The sequence below is a fragment of the Oncorhynchus kisutch genome, linkage group LG12, assembly GCF_002021735.2.
Source record: "Oncorhynchus kisutch isolate 150728-3 linkage group LG12, Okis_V2, whole genome shotgun sequence".
Classification (NCBI taxonomy): domain Eukaryota; kingdom Metazoa; phylum Chordata; class Actinopteri; order Salmoniformes; family Salmonidae; genus Oncorhynchus; species Oncorhynchus kisutch.
The window spans coordinates 1-22,156 of record NC_034185.2 but is presented as its reverse complement, the minus strand read 5'-3'; the positions used below and the strand labels follow the sequence as shown (position 1 = coordinate 22,156).

Genomic DNA, 22,156 nt, shown 5'->3' with positions numbered 1-22,156 from the left:
TCTCTGAAGCGTGATGGGTTTATGGTAGCATTCCCTTAACACCTTGGTCTATGGTGGAATGTACCGTCTGTAACTTGGGTTATGAGAGTGTACACCAATAGGGGCTCAAGTAGGTAACCGGCCCAAGCTTTTTAGGTTTGGTACACTGCAGGTTCTATTCTCCAAACATTCTAAGATTGGACCATGAAGCAGGCTATGGTTTATCGTCCTTATTAAAGTAGTGTGGAAGAGGCCTGGCGGGCGCAGGGGAGGAGGGCTGGAACACTGACCTCCAATCAGGAGAACGTATACTCCAGTAAGATCCTCCTTTTGGACATGGAGTCACCTGGACTGGAACTCAAACGGAATATGGCTCAGTTTCAACCAAGGTTTAGATTCCAGGCTAGTAGTCACATCCATATAATAATGCAAGGCTATGAACCTGAAATTAATTCTGTGAGCTTGAATATGACCAATGGGTCATATGTGAAAATGGTAGTGTCAAACAAATTGTCCTTATACTGGTATACGGTATTGAGAAACCATTATTTAAACAACCTGGTCAATAGGGCACTATGGTAAAAATGTGTTGAATGAAATAAAGATGATTTATTTGTCTACAAAATGGTGGAGGGTTGCCAGCCTGGCCAAGTTGTTTGCTAGTTTTCTGTCACCTCTGCGAGGATTAAGTCTCCTCAACAGAGCCACTTGTTATTCCTTAAGTAAGTTAGTGGGTAAGCAGGATTTCCGTTTGCAACAATTCGTGACGGCACACATTATTTTAATACGCTTGCCAGACTGGTTAACACGGCCTAAGTATAGGGAAACATTTCTCGGCTGGCTTCCACTAGCAATACGTACAAATTGTGAAATGCTGTTGTGAGGTGCTCTTGGTACCTTGATCCGGAAGGGGGATTTCATAGACTATGTACGTAGGTTGTATTAGAGGAGGTAAGTGAAGAAAAAAAACTCACATACACACACTCATTCAGAATTCTTCAAGATAGAGGCCAGATCATGTGATATGGTAAGCTTTTGAAGTTGAATGAACTTCGGCCCATTTCGGGTTCCCGACAAACTGAAACCTAAATCCTCTGTTTTGAACTTGGTACGGTGTTCGGCCTTTACACCCCGGGCAGCTAAACCAGTGGTATGTTCTCCCCTCTCAGCCCTAGACGGTGACATACTCACACCCTCCTTACCGTTAGACTACTGGAGCTACTGCACGTACCCAAAAACACAGAGTCCAAATATTTTCTCCATGGCCCATTTAACCACAATTCAGTCTTGTGTGTATTAGTGAGTCTATTGTTTAATTTCAAAAGTGTCTAACCCTATTTACAACCCATGATTAGACAGTATTAGCTGTTGTTTATTGGCACAATTGCCAACTTTGATGTACTGTACCCCATGGTTATGAGAAAATGGCACTGGTGATTGAGGTTTGGCTTCCTTATGAAGGCTATGTAACCCTTTCCTTGGCAATATTTAGGCCTTTTTGCAGCAATTTGATACACTATGTTAATCACACACATGCTTCTGTAGGCTACGGGATGTTTAGGGTAGTAAGGCCCTCGGCAGGTTAAAGTATTTTTCAGGATATGTACATGTTAAGCAATCTCCACATGAAGAAGTTCCCGTTCTTGTTGCATCATTTCTGTCATGTGTAACTATTGGCCCAGGCCCCGCCAGAGCTATACCAGAGGAGGGCACACACGGCCCTTCAACTGTCGCTTTAATAATTCCCAGAGACAAGCTTTAACAAAACGGACTGAACTGACTGGAGCATTAGGTGGCTATTGTTCCAGAGACAAAAGGACATTCTGTCCCCTAAAAAAACCACTGAGGTGCAGAGAAAGGGAGGGGGGAAAAAAGTGTGCTTCATATGTAATATTGCATCACTCTCACCCCACAGTGGCTAACCTAACTGTTTTTTGTTTTTGTTTTGTTTTTGCATTTCAGCTCCCAAGAGGAAGACAGCAGACCCATATCTCCTTTCTACATAAGGTAGGTCCTGGTCTTGTTTTTGTCCTGAGAAAAGAGGTCGACAGCATGTTATTATGGAGATGTGGGGTCATGGGGCCTATCCGCTGCATTTCATGCCATCTCAATGCATTAACATAGGAAACAATAGGCCCACCAGAAAGAGGAGGGGAGGGAGGTGGTATGCTGTGCACATGCAAGCTGTCGTTGTTATGATGGTGGCAGTGTGAGCACGTGGTCCAGCAAGACTTCCCGTAAAGCTGTAAAAACCAAAACATTTCCCTGATTTTGGTTGAGACTGACACCTTTTTGTTTATTGTTATCATGCAGGTCATTCTGGATATTGACTACACACTGTACTCCTGAAATTGTACAATTTAATATCTCAAATGAGATCAATTGTCATACAGTACATCCCATTGTTTCATACATCTGGATATTGATCCATCACTGTATTGACAAAGTATCTGAAGAAATAGGTACATAGCTTCACAAATCTATCATATAACAGAACATTTCATGTTACTACATCTATAGTGCGGAACCAGATTCCCAACATAGTTTGACAATCCACTCAATTGTCACACCTCCACTTGATGGAAATATTCACCAAAACATATACCGATCATGAACTGCTTTGACACCCTGTCATACAGTGACATCAGACCAACATGGTTCTTAATGGAACCGGATCGTTCTGGTTTTGACACCTTGCCATACAGTGAGATCAGACGAACAAGGTTCTTAGTGGAGTTTCTGGTTGAACCGGATCATTCTGCTCTGACACCTGATCTATGAGTCACCCTCCAGTCAGGCACCCCCCATGACATTTTATGGCATCACTTCCTGTTAACTTCCTGTTTGGCTGATTCTGTAAACTCTAGTCATGTCAACTTTACCGCCTTCACCAGGTACTTTGAGGCAAATTGAATGCAAGTGTACCTGCTGAACTCTATAGTAGGTTCATAAGCCTTGGCACAGACCCTCATTCGGCCTTTTCTCCTTTGAAATGTACACTCAACAGGTTTCATCCTTCACATATACCTAGTTATGTGTTCAAGACTGTGACCAGTAGCATACATCTGATATTTTCACAATGATTTCGCTCATCGATGGTGATGGCTCAGAGGCCATAATGTATATGATAATGAAGGATGCCAAACAGGGGTGGACTGGCCATTTTTAGCCCAGTGGGCCTGTCGGGGCCCTCAAGGGACAAATGGGCTGGTGTGGGGTAGGGTTGGGCAGTATCCAGATTTTCATACCGTTTCTGTACCATACTGGGTACGCACAAAACAATTTAGGCAACAGGGATCTTGACCCAGGAGGGGATAGAATGGCTCTGCTGTAACCAAGAAGCTTGATCTTGACATCTAGTAAGTTAGCAAACCAAATGCATAGCTGGAGCCCTGAGCTGGATATAATTTATTTGACACATCTTAGGTTTCTTCCAGTGGTATAGCACAGCCAGTATTTCCAAATACTCCAGTATACGGTATAAACGGTATATCGCCCAAGCCTAGTGTGGCGGCCTCGAGGATAAAAATGGGCCGGTATGGGGGTATCAAGTAAAAATATGGCCCGGTGTGTTAGAAATGCTAGGGACGATTTCTGGTCCCAGTCCACCCCTGATGCCAAAGAGCTTGACACTACAGAGGAGAAACATTACCACAGTGACTGATGTTTACCACTACATAGCCTGTGATAGGCACACTACATAGCACACTACATAGCCTGTGATACCCTGCACAGTACTTCTCTCTCTTCCTCACGCAACCTTCTTAAGTGAGTCATGCTTTCTAATAAGTCCAGTGTCTACTTGTTCTCCGTCACATACACACTGTGGGTACCACAGGGTAGCTTCATCCTTTCCCAGTCAGAAACAGAGCTCACCCTTCAACCATGTATCCTTTCTATGGTGATCAAATCCTGGCTAATAAGTGACTGTGGTGTAATACTGGATTAGTTGAATGGACGTTCATTTCCTTTTGAATCCCTGTATGTTGGGCACGCACACACTGGGTTGGATGTGTGTCATTTAATGTTTGGTCTGTTTCAAGCCCCCTGTAGAGTGACTCTGGGAGTTTTTCCTCTACGTTTACTGCCTGTGTGTGTCAGTGTCAGTGTCAGTGTCAGTGTGTACGTCAGTGTGTACGTGTGTGTGCATCAATGTTTGTATGTGTGGCTCCATGGAGATGCCTGTTGCCTGGTAGCCCACCACTTGGACTGTTAGCTTAACATGGGTCACTCATTCCTTCTAGAACATCACATTCACCCTCTGACCCATAGACTATAAAAATAACACTGCAAATACTCCTTTAGGTGCCCTATGCAGAAATCGCTCCGCCATTTCCTGGTTGCTAAAATTCGAATAGTTCGCTTAATTTCAGTTTGTGACAAAACAAGCAAGTACAATCTTTGTACCATCTAAACCACTGTGAAATATATATATATATTTTTTCATTTATTTAACTAAGCAAATCAGTTAAGAGCAAATTCTTATTTTCAATGCCTGCCTAGGAACAGTGGGTTAACTGCCTTGTTCAGGGTCAGAACGACTGATTTTTACCTTGTCAGCTCAGGGATTCGATCTTGCAACCTTTTGGTTACTAGTCCAATGCTCTAACCACTAGGCTACCTGCCACTCCACTGTGAAATATATTTTCCATCACCAAAAATATTGTACTTTCAGCTGATGTACAAAACCAAAAGTAAAACACGCAAAAACTAAACTTAAGCATGGGAAGCATAGAAATAGCGCACATAGAACATCTACCGCTTCTTAGACTTGCTTTCAATGATAATTATATATTACAGCTTTTAATGGACTGTTAGCACTTCTAGTGCCTCTGACCCACTCCTATAACATTTTTAGCATAGCGTTCTCACTCACTCACTCACTCACTCACTCACTTGTTAGCTAGAGTAAAAGTAACCTGGGGCGTCCCAAATGGCACCCTACTCCCTATATAGTGCACTACTTTTGACAAGGGCACTATAAAGGGAATTGGGTGTAGTTTGGGATGCAACCTTATAGCCTCACCGTCTAACCAGTTCATCTCCATAAAGACACGATGGAGCGCTCTGCCATGGAAGTAGATCCCCAGTAGGACATTTGTTGTGGTGCTTTGGTCTGTCACCATGACTACAGTATTGGAGCACAAATAGGTCTCCAATGATTGTAACCATGTTGATTATCTGACTCCAATTCCACCCTGTGGTTTGCTTTGAGTTATAATGATACCTACCCAAGGCCTAGTTATAATGATAGCTACTATTTCTATTTCTTCTTGTTGTTGGCTTGCCAGCTGATGGAAAAACATTAAATGAACCTAAATGAATCATTACTTATCTAACATGAAATAAGTGTTTGATATCACAATGCTCTCAGTCCTGGATTTGGATCTCTCTCTTGTCTCTGTTTTAAGATGGAGGTTCTGGATCCTGAGTCACAGTCTCGTATTCTGTTGACAGTCAAGAGAGCCGTGTATGCTCCTCTTGCGGTAAGGGAAGGTCATGGCCAGGGGCCGACTGTTTGACAGTTCACGACCCACAGGGCATATTCATTGCACACCAAGCCTGCATCCGAAATGGCACCCTATTCCCTACCTAGTGCACTACTTTTGACCAGAGCCCTATGGGTCCTGGTCAAAAGTAGTGCACTAAATAGGGAATAGGGTGCCATTTGAGACGCTACGCAAGCCTCACCTCATTCCAGACTTGTTACATGTGCGTGTCTAGAGTGGGCGGAAGGTTTTAATAGCTAAACTGAGTGGTACATATAATCCCTTTCCAGACAGTGATGTCATATCCTGGAATGGATTGGTAGCCTACCGGTACTTGCCCCCCTTTTGCCCGCTGCTGTGCCCGGACAGAGGCTACTTGGCATGGGGTTGGCATTCCCAGTCTCCTGGTTGTTACACTAGACTAGAGACTTCACATTGGGAGGTTTAGGTTGCATGTAAACAGGCTAACGACTGCTGCCCTTGTTGCAGGATAAATATGGCACTGTCCAAAAGACACAACAGGAGACAGAATAGAATAGAACTTTATTGTCCATCTTGGAAGCGTTTGCATTATGAATAGGGTTAAATATTAAAGACCTGTCATAACATGCTTATTATGTACTTATTACCATATGTTTGATAAATACTAAGTCCTAACGATTCACCCCATCACAAGGTAACTAGAATATCCAAATGATGTCTCCCTCTAATGGTGACCTTGACTTTATTCATTAAGGTTCCTTCCCTTGTCTTAAACATGTTTAAGCCATTGAAGGTGAGCATTTGCCCACTAAAGTCAGTTAAGATGCTGAACTGCAGTCAGGTCAAGACCCTGGTAAGGACGACGAACACTCGCATGAGCTTCCCTGAGACGGTTTCTGATAGTTTCTGCAGAAATTCTTTGGTTGTGCAAACCCACAGTTTCATCAGCTGTCCGGGTGGCTGATCTCAGACGATCCCGCAGGTGAAGAAGCCAGATGTGGAGGTCCTGGACTGGCATGGTTACGCGTGGTCTGCGTTTGAGGCCGGTTGGACGTATTGCCAAATTCTCTAAAACGCTAAAACAACGTAGGACGCGGCTTATGGTAGAGAAATTAACATTAAATTCTCTGGCAACAGCTCTGCTGGACACACTCCCTCAAAACTTTAAACATCTGCAGTGTTGTGTGACAATACTTTTTAGAGTGGCCTTTTATTGCCCCCAGCACAAGGTGCACCTGTGTAATGATCATGCTGTTTAATCAGCTTCTTGGTATGCTACACCTGTCAGGTGGATGGATTATCTTGGCAAAGGATAATTGCTCACTAACCGGGATGTAAAGAAATTTGTGCACAAAATTTGAGAAATAAACATGTTGTGCGTATGGGAGATTTCTGGGATCTTTTATTTCGGCTTGTGAAACATTGGACTTAACATAACACTTTGCGTTTTATATTTTGGTTAAAATGACCCATAGTACCTCGTGACATATGAAGTTATTTTTGTTTGTACAAGCACTTTGTGACATCTGCTCATGTAAAAAGGGCTTTATAAATACATTTAATTGATTGATTCATTTTAACCTTTCAAAATATTACGGTGTCCAACATCTTGGTGACACATTATGGGCCATAACATCTTGGTGACACATGAATACTAATGTTAGTTATTAATGTTAGTTATTTTAACCCCTAGCATTTGGTACCAGATGTATATTTGGCTTTTCAACACTGACAGTGTCATCCATTTTAGTCAATTATTTTCGGGACATTGCGACATTTACCGTTAACCCAGTTTTAAAATAAAACCTTTGGCTAGAACTGAACAAGAATAGAACATGCCGGACTAAAAAATGTGTTGATTGTACACATTTTGAAAAGTCATCAGAATTACCTCGCGATAATCAGATAAACTTGGCTTCAATTAATCTCTTGTTTGATGTGACTGTTCATTGTTTCATGCTCTGTTTACACACGAACACCGTACACACACACTTTTCATCTATGTTCTAGAATCACTGTATTAATCCCATATAATTACTCTGATCTCTCCTCCATCAGCTCTCTCATTTGTCCATCCTCACCTTGGCCCCACACACACACTATCACTGTCAACACTGATGCTGATGGATGAGATGTAAGGAGAATATTGTGTATTGTTGGGTGCTCAGTACCCCCACACACAAGCTGAAGGAAGGAAGTCATGCTTGTGTGTATTTCTGTGAATTCCTCTGGTCTTTCCTGGTACTGTTGGAGCTCAAATAGCCTCCTATTGACATTGAAATGGATTGAGGAGTGTATTCTAGATTTGTATTAATAAGATGTAATATTCATATTTAGTAAGATACTGTATCTAGAGTATGGTGCCAAAAGCCATTAGTAACGACCTATATTCATGTTTTTGTTGAACTGAAAAATCACCTTGTACGCCTGGCCTCAATAGCTGTGCTGACACTGCATGCTATCTCTTAAGGGAAGGTGGTAGTAGGCCATATCACTATCACCTGGTCTAGCAGACGCACTCACACAAACACACACACACCACACAAACTGACACACACAGACACGTCAGACGAGAGAGGAGCTGGCAATCTGCTGTCACTCACTGTATGTAAGGCCTGTCATGTCCTCTTCATTAGCTGTGTGTGCGTGCTTGTGTTTGTGTGCACGTGCGTGTGTAACAATAGACTAATATTAAGGGGGAGACGTGCGATCACAGCTTACCGGTCACCATGGCAGCCAGCCACTTTGCTCCCAGAGGGCCTCCTTAGGAGCTGAATAAGGCTGACGTTTTGACACACTCGTGCACACACACACAGACACATGTACATACATAACACACACACCCTGGCTGCCTGTGGTCAGCTACAGAGCCTTGGGGCCTGTGAGGGCTGCCCTTTCTCTAACTCTTTTTCTCTCTCCTCTCTCTTTCACTATTTTCTTTCTCTCTCTCCACAGCAACCACCTCTCATCTGTCCGGTGTAGATCTGACCTGACTAAGTGAGTACACTGCCATTCTATATTATATACTCACTACGATGAACAGTTCCAGGAGGACATAGTTGTATTATATACTCACTACGATGAACAGTTCCAGGAGGACATAGTGGTGACCATGCAGCATCGTTATATTATATACTCACTACGATGAACAGTTCCAGGAGGACATAGTGGTGACCATGCAGCATCGTTATATTATATACTCACTACGATGAACAGTTCCAGGAGGACATAGTGGTGACCATGCAGCATAGTTATATTATATACTCACTACAGTGAACAGTTCCAGGAGGACATAGGGGTGACCATGCAGCATAGTTATATTATATACTCACTATGATGAACAGTTCCAGGAGGACATAGTGGTGACCATGCAGCATAGTTATATTATATACTCACTACGATGAACAGTTCCAGGAGGACATAGTGGTGACCATGCAACATAGTTGTATTATATACTCACTATGATGAACAGTTCCAGGAGGACATAGTGGTGACCATGCAGCATAGTTATATTATATACTCACTACAGTGAACAGTTCCAGGAGGACATAGGGGTGACCATGCAGCATAGTTATATTATATACTCACTATGATGAACAGTTCCAGGAGGACATAGTGGTGACCATGCAGCATAGTTATATTATATACTCACTATGATGAACAGTTCCAGGAGGACATAGTGGTGACCATGCAGCATAGTTATATTATATACTCACTACGATGAACAGTTCCAGGAGGACATAGTGGTGACCATGCAGCATCGTTATATTATATACTCACTACGATGAACAGTTCCAGGAGGACATAGTGGTGACCATGCAGCATAGTTATTTCAGTCGTTTCAATGACAGCTGCGGAAGAAGCTTTGTCTGGTGCATATCGTATTTCTCAATAACATCCTTTCTCCCTCTGCTCTCTCTCTCCATCTCTCTCTCTAGTGTTCTGGAGAGGACCATCAGGTCGGCAGTGGAGCAGCATCTCTTCGATGTGCACATGTGCGGAGGAGGTCAAAGTACGACGGAGGATTCCGAGTGGACCGGGTGCTCCTCATCGCCCGTGGTAACCCCGACGGCACGGCAGAGACGTCGGCACCAGAGGGAGCAGGAAGAGGCTCAGAGACACCGGGACAGGAGCAGGTATGGACCATAGAATGAATCCTTACATAGGACATTTGTCTCACCCAGTTGGTGTAGGATCTGCCTTTACTGTTGTTGATTGGTATATTTGGTCAATGGCATCCTTTGTGAGTGTGTGAGTTGTTGCGAACAGAGTGACATTCTCAGAGTTCTAGGCATCAACAATGGCAGTTTCCACCATTGGATTGACAAATATCAGTGCACTGGGAGACTTATTATGATCCGATGTCAATTCTAGTAATTCAGACTCTATGCTTCCAATGGCCTCGCCTCTAGTGGTCATGTCCATTGGGGTTATCATGGAGTCTGGGGTCCTTGTGCTACCAAGCTAATCTTTGTTGATAGAGACCTGATGGAGCCGGTAGAAGCAGTGAAAACATGGATTAGCGGGCTACATTAGTGCAGCCACCCACCATACAACGTCAATAAGACAAGTCCACTGTACTCTGTAAATAGAATTAGCGCACATTCTAAACATGGCGTTAGCCTGGGTACAAGGTATAAGTACGATGACCTTGTCATTTGTAACCCAGGCCGCTTTGTTACAGAGAGAGAAAGGGAGAGAGTCAGTTTGATTCCTCCTCTTCTTTCCTTTCTCCATTTGAAAACAGATCCTCGTCTCTGGGGGAAGGAGACATCAACAAGGAGAACATCCCAGCGGCCGGCAGCGTTAGCAGAACTATCAGCTGTGGCGTCAGCGTGGGTGAGGAAGGAGTCTGGAGGGACTACCAGACTAGCCAGGGAGGGCTCCACCACGAGGGCCCCAGACCCAGGAAGCCTAAACACTGCCATCAGAGCCCCACGCTTGGCCAGCTTAGTGACAACCAGGACCCCCACGCGGTAAGTCACTCTCTCTCCTCTCTTTCTTTCTCTGTCTCTCTTGCTCCTTCTCATTGCAGATGTGTGTCTATTGTTGCCATGTCATGCAGGTCCCTTGTTGAATTCAGGTGGAGGTCAAACATTCAAAACAGCACATCTAAGACAATTACTTCCTGTTTACCAATCTCTGAAGCAAACTTGTTTGCTTATTTTGCGGTGCACGCTCATCATTTATTTTCATAGTGTCATGTTTAATACTCCCAAAGAGCAACCTGACCCTTTAAGTTCCCTGGCCTGGCCTGGTTCTCATAATCCTCCCTCTTCTTCTCCCACAAAACATTGTGATGCAGACATGGTCTACTCCACTCACTGTGGTGTTTTTCACTTCGCTGGTGTGACGTCTGGCTTACCACCAACCCCGTCTACTCTTAATGGCTGCTATGAGTCACTGCTGAGTAATTGGTGATGTTTCACAAGAACTACTAAATCGGGGACAGCAGAGAGATGGAGGTAGATAGAGAACATTGGCATAAACATCAGCATAGCTGCCAATGGCTGGATTCCTAATCAATCTTACATAGGCTTAAGAGGCGCGTGATAGGCCAGGCAGCGTGCTCTAGCGCTTCGCTAAATGCGAGGCAACCTCCCTCCCTGGAACACTCTAAATTGCAGGGAAGCGCGTTAACGAGGTTCACTGAGGTTCAATTAGCATTTGCTTTTGAAGAAGAGGAAGGAACACATGTACTGTGTTGTTGTGTAGCCAGGGCTTGTTGTCGTTCAGGGTTCGAGACCGTCATGTTCAGAACAGTGTTTTGTTTTCGGAGTTAAGGTAATAACTGCTTACCTCAGTGACGTTGTCTATGTGTGCAAAATAAATGCATAGCAAAATAAGAAAACATACCATTTCAGGTGTGTTGCAATATGATATTGGACTCTTGGAAGGCTGAATTTGATATTCAAAATGTAGGCCCTCACGGCATATTTAAGTATGTTTCCTATTTAATTGTCTCATTATGCTGGAGGGTATGGGATTGTCTACCTCAAGTCATTACATCATTGTCTCAGAAATATGCTTCCAAACTGCTGGCGGACTAAACCAGGTTCCACAGTATTTTAATATTGCTAATTGAGATGCAGCCTCGGTATGTATCAAATGCAGCAGAGAATCCTTTGTCAGCAAACAGTTGCCTGCCAACAGCTTAAAGGGTAGTAAGTCATGCCCCGTGGCTCATCACCAATGATACGGCCCTTAATACAGAGAGCGTATCTTAGTTCAAAGTCACAGAGACTTTGGGCGGTGCTGGAATAGGCTCAGGCCCCAGTAATATGGGCTACAGTGCGGTGCTGGAATAGGCTCAGGCCCCAGTAATATTGGCTACAGGGCGGTGCTGGAATAGGCTCAGGCCCCAGTAATATGGGCTACAGGGCGCTGCTGGAATAGGCTCAGGCCCCAGTAATATTGGCTACAGGGCCGATCTGCTGTCTTCACTGCATTAACTCTTAAGTAGTCGCGGCACTTCCTCATCTAGGAATATAAGTTGATCGATTATTTACGTCGACAGACAGACTCGTCTCATCAATATCCCAGGCTAATGTATAGCCTAGCTCGGCTGAAGCGTGTGTCTTATCCCAGGGACGAAAATAGATTCCACGGCTTCACGTTTTTAAAAAAACACTTAGAGGGACAGACAGGGTATAGCTAGACCTTTAGGAGCTTTTCCATGCCATCTCAACCAATCAGTGTGTTTATTTTTACATCAGCAGATGTCACAAAGTGCTCATACAGAAACTCAGTCTAAAGACCCAAAGATTGAGCAATGCAGATGTAGAAGCACGGTAGCTAGGAAAAACTCCCTAGAAAGGCATGAACCTAGTAAGAAACCTAGAGAGGAACCAGGCTCGGAGGGGTGGCCAGTCCTCTTCTGACTGTGCCGGGTTAAGATTACTCACCTGTGTTATGTAAGAGATGAGAAGACACCTGAAATCCTGGCATACATACTGTAGTGGCGATGTCTTGACCTTGGCTGGCAGGAAAGTGAGTGACTGATAGAGGGGGTTGGCTGATGTAACAGCAGGGTAGCTACTGTAAAAGACCTGGGCTCAAATAGTATTTGTTTTCTCTCGAATACTGCTAGACGGTCGGGGTTTGCACTTTTAGGACGGTTCTATTACTTCTGTTGCTCCAAGCAAGCTCAATCAAGTCCACCGAATCTACTTTAACAAAAACAAATAACATTGGAACCCACATCTGGTAGGCACTCTAGCAGAGCGTGCCCAAAGCCCATGGGGAGTCATTAAGGCCCTACAAAGCCTCCCAGAGGGTTAGTCCCGGAGGTGTCATAGTGTACAGAACACCACAGCCCCATAGAACAGTACACGCTGTACACTACATCCCCTCGTTAGTTGGTGTGACCCACCCCACTCCACCACCTGTTCTGGAACCTGTTTCTATAACCAACTGGTGATTTGACTCGTTCAGCTTTTCTTTCTCTGTGGTTGTTGTTGTGACAATAGTTAAGAGAGGTCTCGCAGGTTGGAGAAATATGTTTTTAAATAGATACTTATGAATAATGTGATATAAATGTTTTGCTAGATTTGGTATGTGTTTTATTTATCTAATGGCCAAGGCAAACAGAGTAACAAATCCTGTGTAATTGTGTAAACCGGGTCTCGGCACACTGTTTATGTCAAATGTTCTCCAAACATCATTTCCCTGAATTATATTTTTTGCTCCAGACATAGATGTCTGATGGAAGCATGTCGGGATCAGCGTTGCACATTGATGCATACCGTAATCTCCATTAGTGGGAGAGTAATAAAATGTTATGTATTCTATTTTATACAGCTAAAAGAATGCATATCAAGAGTACATGACGAAGCCGGGACAAACAACATGGAGTCATCAGACAACCGGTAAGCATTGTGACATTTGAACCCCCTTTTAAAATGCTTGTAACTACTACTGACCATTTTTCACCTGTTAATTTAGATAGCAAAGTTCTCCAACAGAAGTAGCTAATACTGACCATTTTCACTACTTAATCTAGATACTAAGGCAGTGTTTCTCAAACTCGGTCCTCGGGACCCCAAGAGGGGCACATTTTAGATTTGCCCTAGCACTACACAGCTGATTGAGATAATCAACTGACCGTCGGCTGTGTAGTGCTCGGGTTAAAAAAACTAAACGTGCACCTCTTGGGGTGCACGCTGTTCTACGGGCTCCTGGCTGGGTGGAAAGCACCCGTGTCCTTGCTAGGGTGTGATTCTCACATGAGGAAAGGTGACGCAACATGTCTATGTTTTCACCCCTTTATCAGAAATGACAGTCAAAGAAAGGACCCCAGTCTTCTGACTCCTTCATGGGTGAGTTGAGTGTCTCTCTCTCTCTATTCTCTCACACTCTCTCTCTCTTCTCTCGCTCTCGCTCTCTCTCTCTCTCTCCTGTCTTTCTGTCTCTTTATTCTCTCTTACACTCCTCTCTCTTCTCCCTCTCCTATCTCCTCTCTCTCTCTTCCTCTTTCACTGAAATTCCCTGCATGTACAGTGCCTTGCGAAAGTATTCGGCCCCCTTGAACTTTGCGACCTTTTGCCACATTTCAGGCTTCAAACATAAAGATATAAAACTGTATTTTTTTGTGAAGAATCAACAACAAGTGGGACACAATCATGAAGTGGAACGACATTTATTGGATATTTCAAACTCTTTTAACAAATCAAAAACTGAAAAATTGGGCGTGCAAAATTATTCAGCCCCTTTACTTTCAGTGCAGCAAACTCTCTCCAGAAGTTCAGTGAGGATCTCTGAATGATCCAATGTTGACCTAAATGACTAATGATGATAAATACAATCCACCTGTGTGTAATCAAGTCTCCGTATAAATGCACCTGCACTGTGATAGTCTCAGAGGTCTGTTAAAAGCGCAGAGAGCATCATGAAGAACAAGGAACACACCAGGCAGGTCCGAGATACTGTTGTGAAGAAGTTTAAAGCCGGATTTGGATACAAAAAGATTTCCCAAGCTTTAAACATCCCAAGGAGCACTGTGCAAGCGATAATATTGAAATGGAAGGAGTATCAGAACACTGCAAATCTACCAAGACCTGGCCGTCCCTCTAAACTTTCAGCTCATACAAGGAGAAGACTGATCAGAGATGCAGCCAAGAGGCCCATGATCACTCTGGATGAACTGCAGAGATCTACAGCTGAGGTGGGAGACTCTGTCCATAGGACAACAATCAGTCGTATATTGCACAAATCTGGCCTTTATGGAAGAGTGGCAAGAAGAAAGCCATTTCTTAAAGATATCCATAAAAAGTGTTGTTTAAAGTTTGCCACAAGCCACCTGGGAGACACACCAAACATGTGGAAGAAGGTGCTCTGGTCAGATGAAACCAAAATTGAACTTTTTGGCAACAATGCAAAACGTTATGTTTGGCGTAAAAGCAACACAGCTCATCACCATGAACACACCATCCCCACTGTCAAACATGGTGGTGGCAGCATCATGGTTTGGGCCTGCTTTTCTTCAGCAGGGACAGGGAAGATGGTTAAAATTGATGGGAAGATGGATGGAGCCAAATACAGGACCATTCTGGAAGAAAACCTGATGGAGTCTGCAAAAGACCTGAGACTGGGACGGAGATTTGTCTTCCAACAAGACAATGATCCAAAACATAAAGCAAAATCTACAATGGAATGGTTCAAAAATAAACATATCCAGGTGTTAGAATGGCCAAGTCAAAGTCCAGACCTGAATCCAATCGAGAATCTGTGGAAAGAACTGAAAACTGCTGTTCACAAATGCTCTCCATCCAACCTCACTGAGCTCGAGCTGTTTTGCAAGGAGGAATGGGAAAAAATGTCAGTCTCTCGATGTGCAAAACTGAGAGACATCCCCCAAGCGACTTACAGCTGTAATCGCAGCAAAAGGTGGCGCTACAAAGTATTAACTTAAGGGGGCTGAATAATTTTGCACCCCCAATTTTTCAGTTTTTGATTTGTTAAAAAAGTGTGAAATATCCAATAAATGTCGTTCCACTTCATGATTGTGTCCCACTTGTTGTTGATTCTTCACAAAAAAATACAGTTTTATATCTTTATGTTTGAAGCCTGAAATGTGGCAAAAGGTCGCAAAGTTCAAGAGGGCCGAATACTTTCGCAAGGCACTGTACATGCTAGATCTCCTAGGCTTCCTGTGTTCACACTGCTTGCGGAAGATAGGGCCAGAGTCTCTCAGTAGACTAGGTGATTATTTGGGAGTGTAGGGGTCTGAGGGAATAGGAGGGGTCTGAGGGAACATCTAGAGTTTGTTCCTGACCAATAAACAACTGGAGCAGATAAATGAGATACTATTTTGGTCCACTCACTGCAATGTGGAACTACCACATCTCTGCTAGTCAAAATGTTGCAGCCAAACATCTTCTCTTTAGGGGAAAAGCAAACATCCCTTGGAGAGATTGACAGCTAAGCAACAATGAATCACTACCATTGACACAATATGGAAAGAAGTAGAAAAGAAACCAAAACAAAGTTTGAGCTTTTCCTTGAATGAAAATCGACCACACAAAAAAACGACTTATCCACACATCTTGATGGGAAATGCTGTGAACGTTTTCCACTGCAGCTCTGTATCACTTCAGAATGTGAAGCACTGGGTAGCTATTCAAAACATCAGCAGCAGCTGAAGCTATTTAGCATAGTGATAAGGTGGTATACAGATGGAAACAGTCCTATGTAATCTACTGGTCCATCTGCTTTCTAGTACAGTAGGCTAATCTGTTACACTTAATGTGACTCTACAACAGAACTGTACACACACACACACACACACACACACACACACACAGTCCAGATGGGTCTTAGTGACACAATTCTCTGTCTCCACCTCCTCCACATTCACCACCTCAGAACAAGCTGCACCCACTGAGATGCAGTCTGTGCCTGGCATGGTGGCACGGCGTCCTCGTGCCAACCTCTCTGCTGGTTGTTGGTGTCAGATCAGAGGTGGTGGCATGAGGGATCCCAGCACCTAGTGACATCAGAGCGTACTACTGACAGCAGGTCCAATTAGTGTACTAAGTAGATTAGTGCTCTTGATCGGTCTACTAAGACCGAGGCTGTGTTCCCTAGGGGCGCTGGTCAACAGTAGTGAACTATGAAGGGAATTTGGGATGCAGCCAAAGGCAGATGGATGTCTTGACTAGATGTGTTGTTTCAAAGCATATTTTTAACGGTATTGTTGAAGCTCAGTTTTCTGTTGTCTGTTTAAACTGTAACTAAAGTTTACTGTTCTTCAAAACAAAGACAGCCTTCTGGTGTTTCAGTCGTTTGCACGATGGAAGCTTCTTTGTCCGTATGTTGCTTGTTATCCTAGAAGCAACTCAAGTCCACGTGAAAGATGTGAGAAACATGTTCATTTGACCTGTTTGACTTTCACACCGTCTTAAAATGTTTTTTGGACAGAGTCTTTTACAGCCTTGGCTTTAGTGAGTGGTGGCCTCGGTCACCACACACTCTGAAGGGGATCAGTGTGTGGCATGCCTGAGCCTCTTTAACCTGATGACACCTACAATGGCTTCTAGAGCTCACTGTTCCATCGTGTGTGTGTGTGTGTCCACATTCTCAGCCCTGTCCCCAATACTTCACACACAGTCCAAGGCCAGTGGAGGTACAGGGAGTGAGGACAGGTTTAAGAGATTAAAGACTTCCACACATCAGTTATGGACCACTGAAACCAGTACAGATCAATGGGACCTGGAATGTAACTGTACAAACAAGTCTTTCTTTTGTCTTTATCTGTCATGCCTACAGGACTGTACTGCTTAGTACCCTGCTGCAAAAATACATTTCAACTGTCAAAGGGATCTTATTTGTTTGGATGAATGCTTGGACAGCGTGTCAATTTGAGCAACCCCCTCCAAACAAACCCAAACATGACGCTTACTTGGTGGAGATTCTGATTTCTTGCATCTGTATAGTATTGTGAAGATGTCAGGATTGTACTGTAGTAATAATGGATCACAAAAATGTGGGTGAAGTGGGTTATTGCTCGTGTGTGTGTGCGGGTTCTAGCGTACGTGTCACTTGTGGCTGTGTATCAAGCCTCCTCATCCAATGTGATGCTACCCTCCCAGACGAGCCCCTTCTCTGCACCCTGTCTGTGTCTGTCATTACCACCCCAGCCTCATCCTCCTAAATCCACCATGTGTTTGTGTGTCGCCTGTCTATAAAACCCCTAACACACAGATTAACAATGGAAAGAACACCCACTGTGGGACAAATCCAAACCCTGAGCACAACATTGTGGAACGTTCAGATAGAAATATATTTAGTAGAACAGATATGTCTTTCACTGACATTAGAGTAAAGGAATCATACTAGCTATATTTATTCATACAATTTCTATCTGCAATGCTGAATGCTAGTACCCTGGTCTCCCTCTGCATCACTACCCAGGGCGACTAGTGATGATGTAATGTGATCAGTAGTTGAGTTGTGCTAGGACAAAGGATTATAGTGCAGTAGGTTATGTACAGTCAGTGTGGCAGTGATATTTACAGCCAGGGTAGTGGTCACCATGGTTAAGCTGTTCTGTCTTCTAGTGAGTCTGGGTTAATCCTGAAATGATTGGGACTGTATACAGATGTTTATATTTCTGTTGTGTGAAGTATTTTCCGGAGACTTGTTGATAGAAACATTTGCTGAAAATGACTACTGTGATGGTACATTAAAAAAAAGTAATACAGTGTATATATACAGTCCAGTCAAACGTTTGGACACACCTACTCATTCAAGGGTTTTTCTTTATTTTTACTATTTTCTACATTGTAGAATAATAGTGAAGACATCAAAACTATGAAATAACACAATTGGAATCATGCAGTAACCCCCAAAAAAGGTTAAACAAATAAAAATGTATTTTATATTTGAAATTCTTCAAAGTAGCCACCCTTTGCCTTGAAGACAACTTTGCACACTCAAGGGTGGCTACTTTGAAGAATCTCAAATATAAAATATTACACTTTTTTGGTTACTACAGGATTCCATATGTGTTATTTCCTAGTTTTGATGTCTTCACTATTATTCTACAATGTAGAAAATAGTAAAAATAAAGAACAAACCTCGAATTAATAGGTGTCCAAACTTTTAACTGCTACTATATATCATATCGTTTTGATATCGTTTTTATTGTCATTCTTACAGCAATGTGATCATTAACCGCAATACGGATGATGATTAATGTGACTGAAAAAGATTGAGTCAAACCGATCATTAGCCCGTCCATGTGTGAAACGTGATTTGATCACATTACATTTCTAGTCCTTTCTCTGCATAACCTCTAATGGCGGGGGGGGGGGGCGATGCTTTGAAAGTATTTGATTAAATTGTCCTAATTTGCATGTCAATTACCCCTTTGGCGGTATCAAGGGGGACTAGTTTCAGTACCCGAAAGAGATCTGCATTGCAGAAATGACATCGGGTGAATTGTTGTGTAAGAAGTAGTGTGCTTTGAAACAGTTGAAGGAAGAGAGGGCAAAGATCATACGTTTTGTAGCAGTGTTGTCCTTCTTTGGACGTCTTTGACCCCAGTCCATCTCAAGGTAATCAGCTCTTTCTTCACAACTTCAGATGTGTCAAGAGATTTCTGTTGTTTGACCTCACAGCCTGGTAATGGCCCCATATCAATCATATGAACCTAAATGAGTTGTCATTGATTATGGGGTTGAGTAGTAGTTGTTTTCCTTCTGAAGTGTTTGTTTGCTTGCGTTCTGTAACATGAGGTGCTTTTGAATCTGAGAGTCACTCGCTTTTTTAGAACTAGGGTTAGATTACTTTTGACGGTGTCCTGTTACACACAGTGTGTGTGTGTTCCAGCTACACGCATGTTTGCAAAACACACACACACACACTGTGTGGCCACAATTCACTTTCCTAGTAAACAATGATAGTGTGCTCCTTGACTGAAGGGTAGGAAAGGTGAGATTAAGAGTGAAAAGGAAGGACATTTTGAGATTCAGATTCGGTGTGTTTAAATGTGCGTTGTTACATGGTCTATGGTCCCCAGCGTTGTGTGACTGGGACAAATTCCAACTATCAGTCACATCAAAGCTATTTGCCAGTCAACAGCTGAGAGCACTTGATAACTCCCTATCATTGGCATTACAGTAACATTCACCTTTCACCCCCCCCCCCCCCCCCCCCCCCAGTTACACAACACCCTCAATGGCAGTTCCTTTTATAGGTGGCATTTATGAGGCTGGGGCAGTTTTAATCCCTGATCTGTTCCTAAAATAACTCTGTCCCACGCCTAGGCAGAGGCTAGAGGGGAAGTGAGGGGAAGCTAGCTTCCCCCCTCCCCCCCCAGTTTAGCACAAAGTCCTGTCTGTTTTGGACGCACGCCCTGCCTGCATGACCCACCATCTGAATTCACTTTCGGTAATGGTGAGGGATTGTTAACGTTTTGCTAGGCTGGCATCTGATAGGATGTTTGAGTGCTATGGTCAAAAAGCTTCCATTTGATTGTGCATTGAAAAGGGCTAAGAACGGGGGGAGATGTTGAAAGAGTATTTGATTAACAACGACAGAGATACAACGTACAACGACAGAGATAATGGTATTTGCAGATAAGGGGGAGGGAAGGTGAAGAGGGTAGAATATTATTGGGAGAGAGGGGGGGGATTCGGAAGAGGGAAAGAAAAACAATAGAGAAAGAGAGCACAGGAGAGGAGGAAAGGCGAGAGCCCAAAGAGGAAGAGAGAACTCCTCCATGCTCCAAGGCAAGGATGTCTTTCTGCAGCAGAAGAGAGGGAAAAAAATCTCTGCCTGTGTGCTGGCGTCTGGCGAATAATCTGCTTGCTTTTCTTTGCCATACCTCCTTCTCTCCCTCCTCCTTATTTTCCTCCTCCTTTTCTCCCCCTCCCTTCTGCTCTGGCTACTGTGAGACAAACCACTCCAAAGGATCAGTGCATATGCACAGAGAAAGAGAGAGGAAGGGGTGGGAACCCAGAGGGAAAAGAGGAGGGGCAAAACCTCATATATATACACACACACACACACACACACACACACACACAGACAGACACGCCCGGTGGACCAATCAGGAGTGTTGTCACCCCCCCTACAAGGGCTGTGGTAGGCTGGGCCAGGCAGAGGCAGCGTATGGCTGAACTTAAGGAGCATGCTCACTCCCAGCCCTTGTTGTTTTGTGTCTCTCCGTGGTTGTGCAGACACGACTCAGTAGTATGAAGATCCAGGAGCTGCCTAGTAGCTGTGAAACGGCTGACAGGAGGGGGGTCATCGGCCGGAGTTCGGACCAGGAATGTGGCGAGGACGTACCCCGCTTGGACCTGTCGGCACTGACTGACGATAACAACTGGGGAGGTAAATCTTCAATCCCCCCCCAGCCTTTCTTCCCCTCTTCCACACACTCCCTCAGTCCTCCCCTTCCTTCTAGGCAGCACATGGGTGTCTGGGTGGCAGCTGCAACCCTCCTGCTCCCTCTCCTCCTCCTCTTGTTGTGGTGGCTCCTTCTGTGTCTTCAAGAAGAGTTATGGACTCAGATGCTCTTAAAGTCTCTCGGCTTCTATATCTGGAGAAGCTGCACCATTACTGAAGGTGTTGTGGGTGTGTACACAGCTTGGCGCAGCATATTGCATTTAGATAGCAGATCTTTTTTTAACCTTTTTGACAAATGTAGCTCCTGTTTCATCAGACCACAATGGAGTTTTTTTGTTTACAAGTGATGGGAACAGCATAGAATATTGTGTTGCCGTGCTGCTACCATGAGTTATTCGAAGAGTGAAAGAGTGAGTATTTACGGTTTGCACATGCTGCTGGCATGTTTTGCCGTTTGGTTGGCAGTTATTGGGCAGTTTGTGGGTTGTGAATAGCTTCCAGATTGCTATCGACATTCATTAAAGGGCAAGATTACAGGTGAAAAATACTGTACTGTTTAAGGGGGCGTTGAGGTTTTATCTTTTCTTATAGGGATTGACATTGATCTTGTTTGATATGGTCTGGATGTATTGTCTTCCCATTGATATTGCAAACGCTCCTGTCGTTTAGTTTTTTTAAGTGCGTATGGTGTGTGTGTGTGTGTCTGCATGATTAGATTAACCCTAGGAACAATAAGTGTGTGTGTGTGTGTTCATTAAGGTTGGATTTCAACTCTGCACATGCATTGGATGTAAGCAATGAAGTGTGTCTATTTGTTATTCATACCAAGGTATCGAATCTCATTGGTCATGCATAGTTTATACAGAAATAGACAGAGGTATTCTATTATTCATTAGTCTATCATGGCAAGTTGCTTATTATTTTTTAGAGAGAAAAGAAAATGTAAGTCAAAAGGACCTTGGAGAGATTTTCGCAGCCATTCAAAATGTTCAATGTCTTTGCTTAAATAACTGCAATACAGTGGATTTTGGGGGATTAAACCTTAGTCAGAAGAAAGAGTTTGATATTAGAAAAGAAATATTTAATTGTATTTTCTCTGTAAGCTTTTAATCCATGGTGCAACAATTATTGGCAGTATGTTGTTGAGTGGGATTGGAGTATCAGGAAGGAAAGGCTGTTAGATGCTGCACAACTTGTCTGATTGTTTTTGTGAGAGATTGCGAAAGAAAGGTCGGAGGTGGGTGGAGTTTGAAAAAGTGTGTTTTTGTACACTAGTGAGACTGAATGCAGAGTTGTTTAGATGCTTCTGTTTGATGCACAGGGCAAGTTACCTTAAAGAAGTCCACTTGCAGTTT

General features: G+C 43.6%; 1 protein-coding gene across 1 annotated transcript; it reads left to right on the top strand.

Annotated features, from left to right (window-relative positions):
• Positions 1-1,938: 1,938 nt before the first annotated feature.
• LOC116376481 (protein FAM13A-like) lies at positions 1,939-21,570 on the top strand. Its single transcript, XM_031836700.1, has 7 exons — positions 1,939-1,986; positions 8,406-8,447; positions 9,389-9,586; positions 10,198-10,426; positions 13,251-13,318; positions 13,723-13,768; positions 20,633-21,570. Exons 3-7 carry the CDS (start codon positions 9,444-9,446, stop codon positions 21,146-21,148), a joined length of 1,002 nt encoding a protein of 333 aa, XP_031692560.1. The 5' UTR covers positions 1,939-1,986; positions 8,406-8,447; positions 9,389-9,443; the 3' UTR covers positions 21,149-21,570.
• Positions 21,571-22,156: the final 586 nt, after the last annotated feature.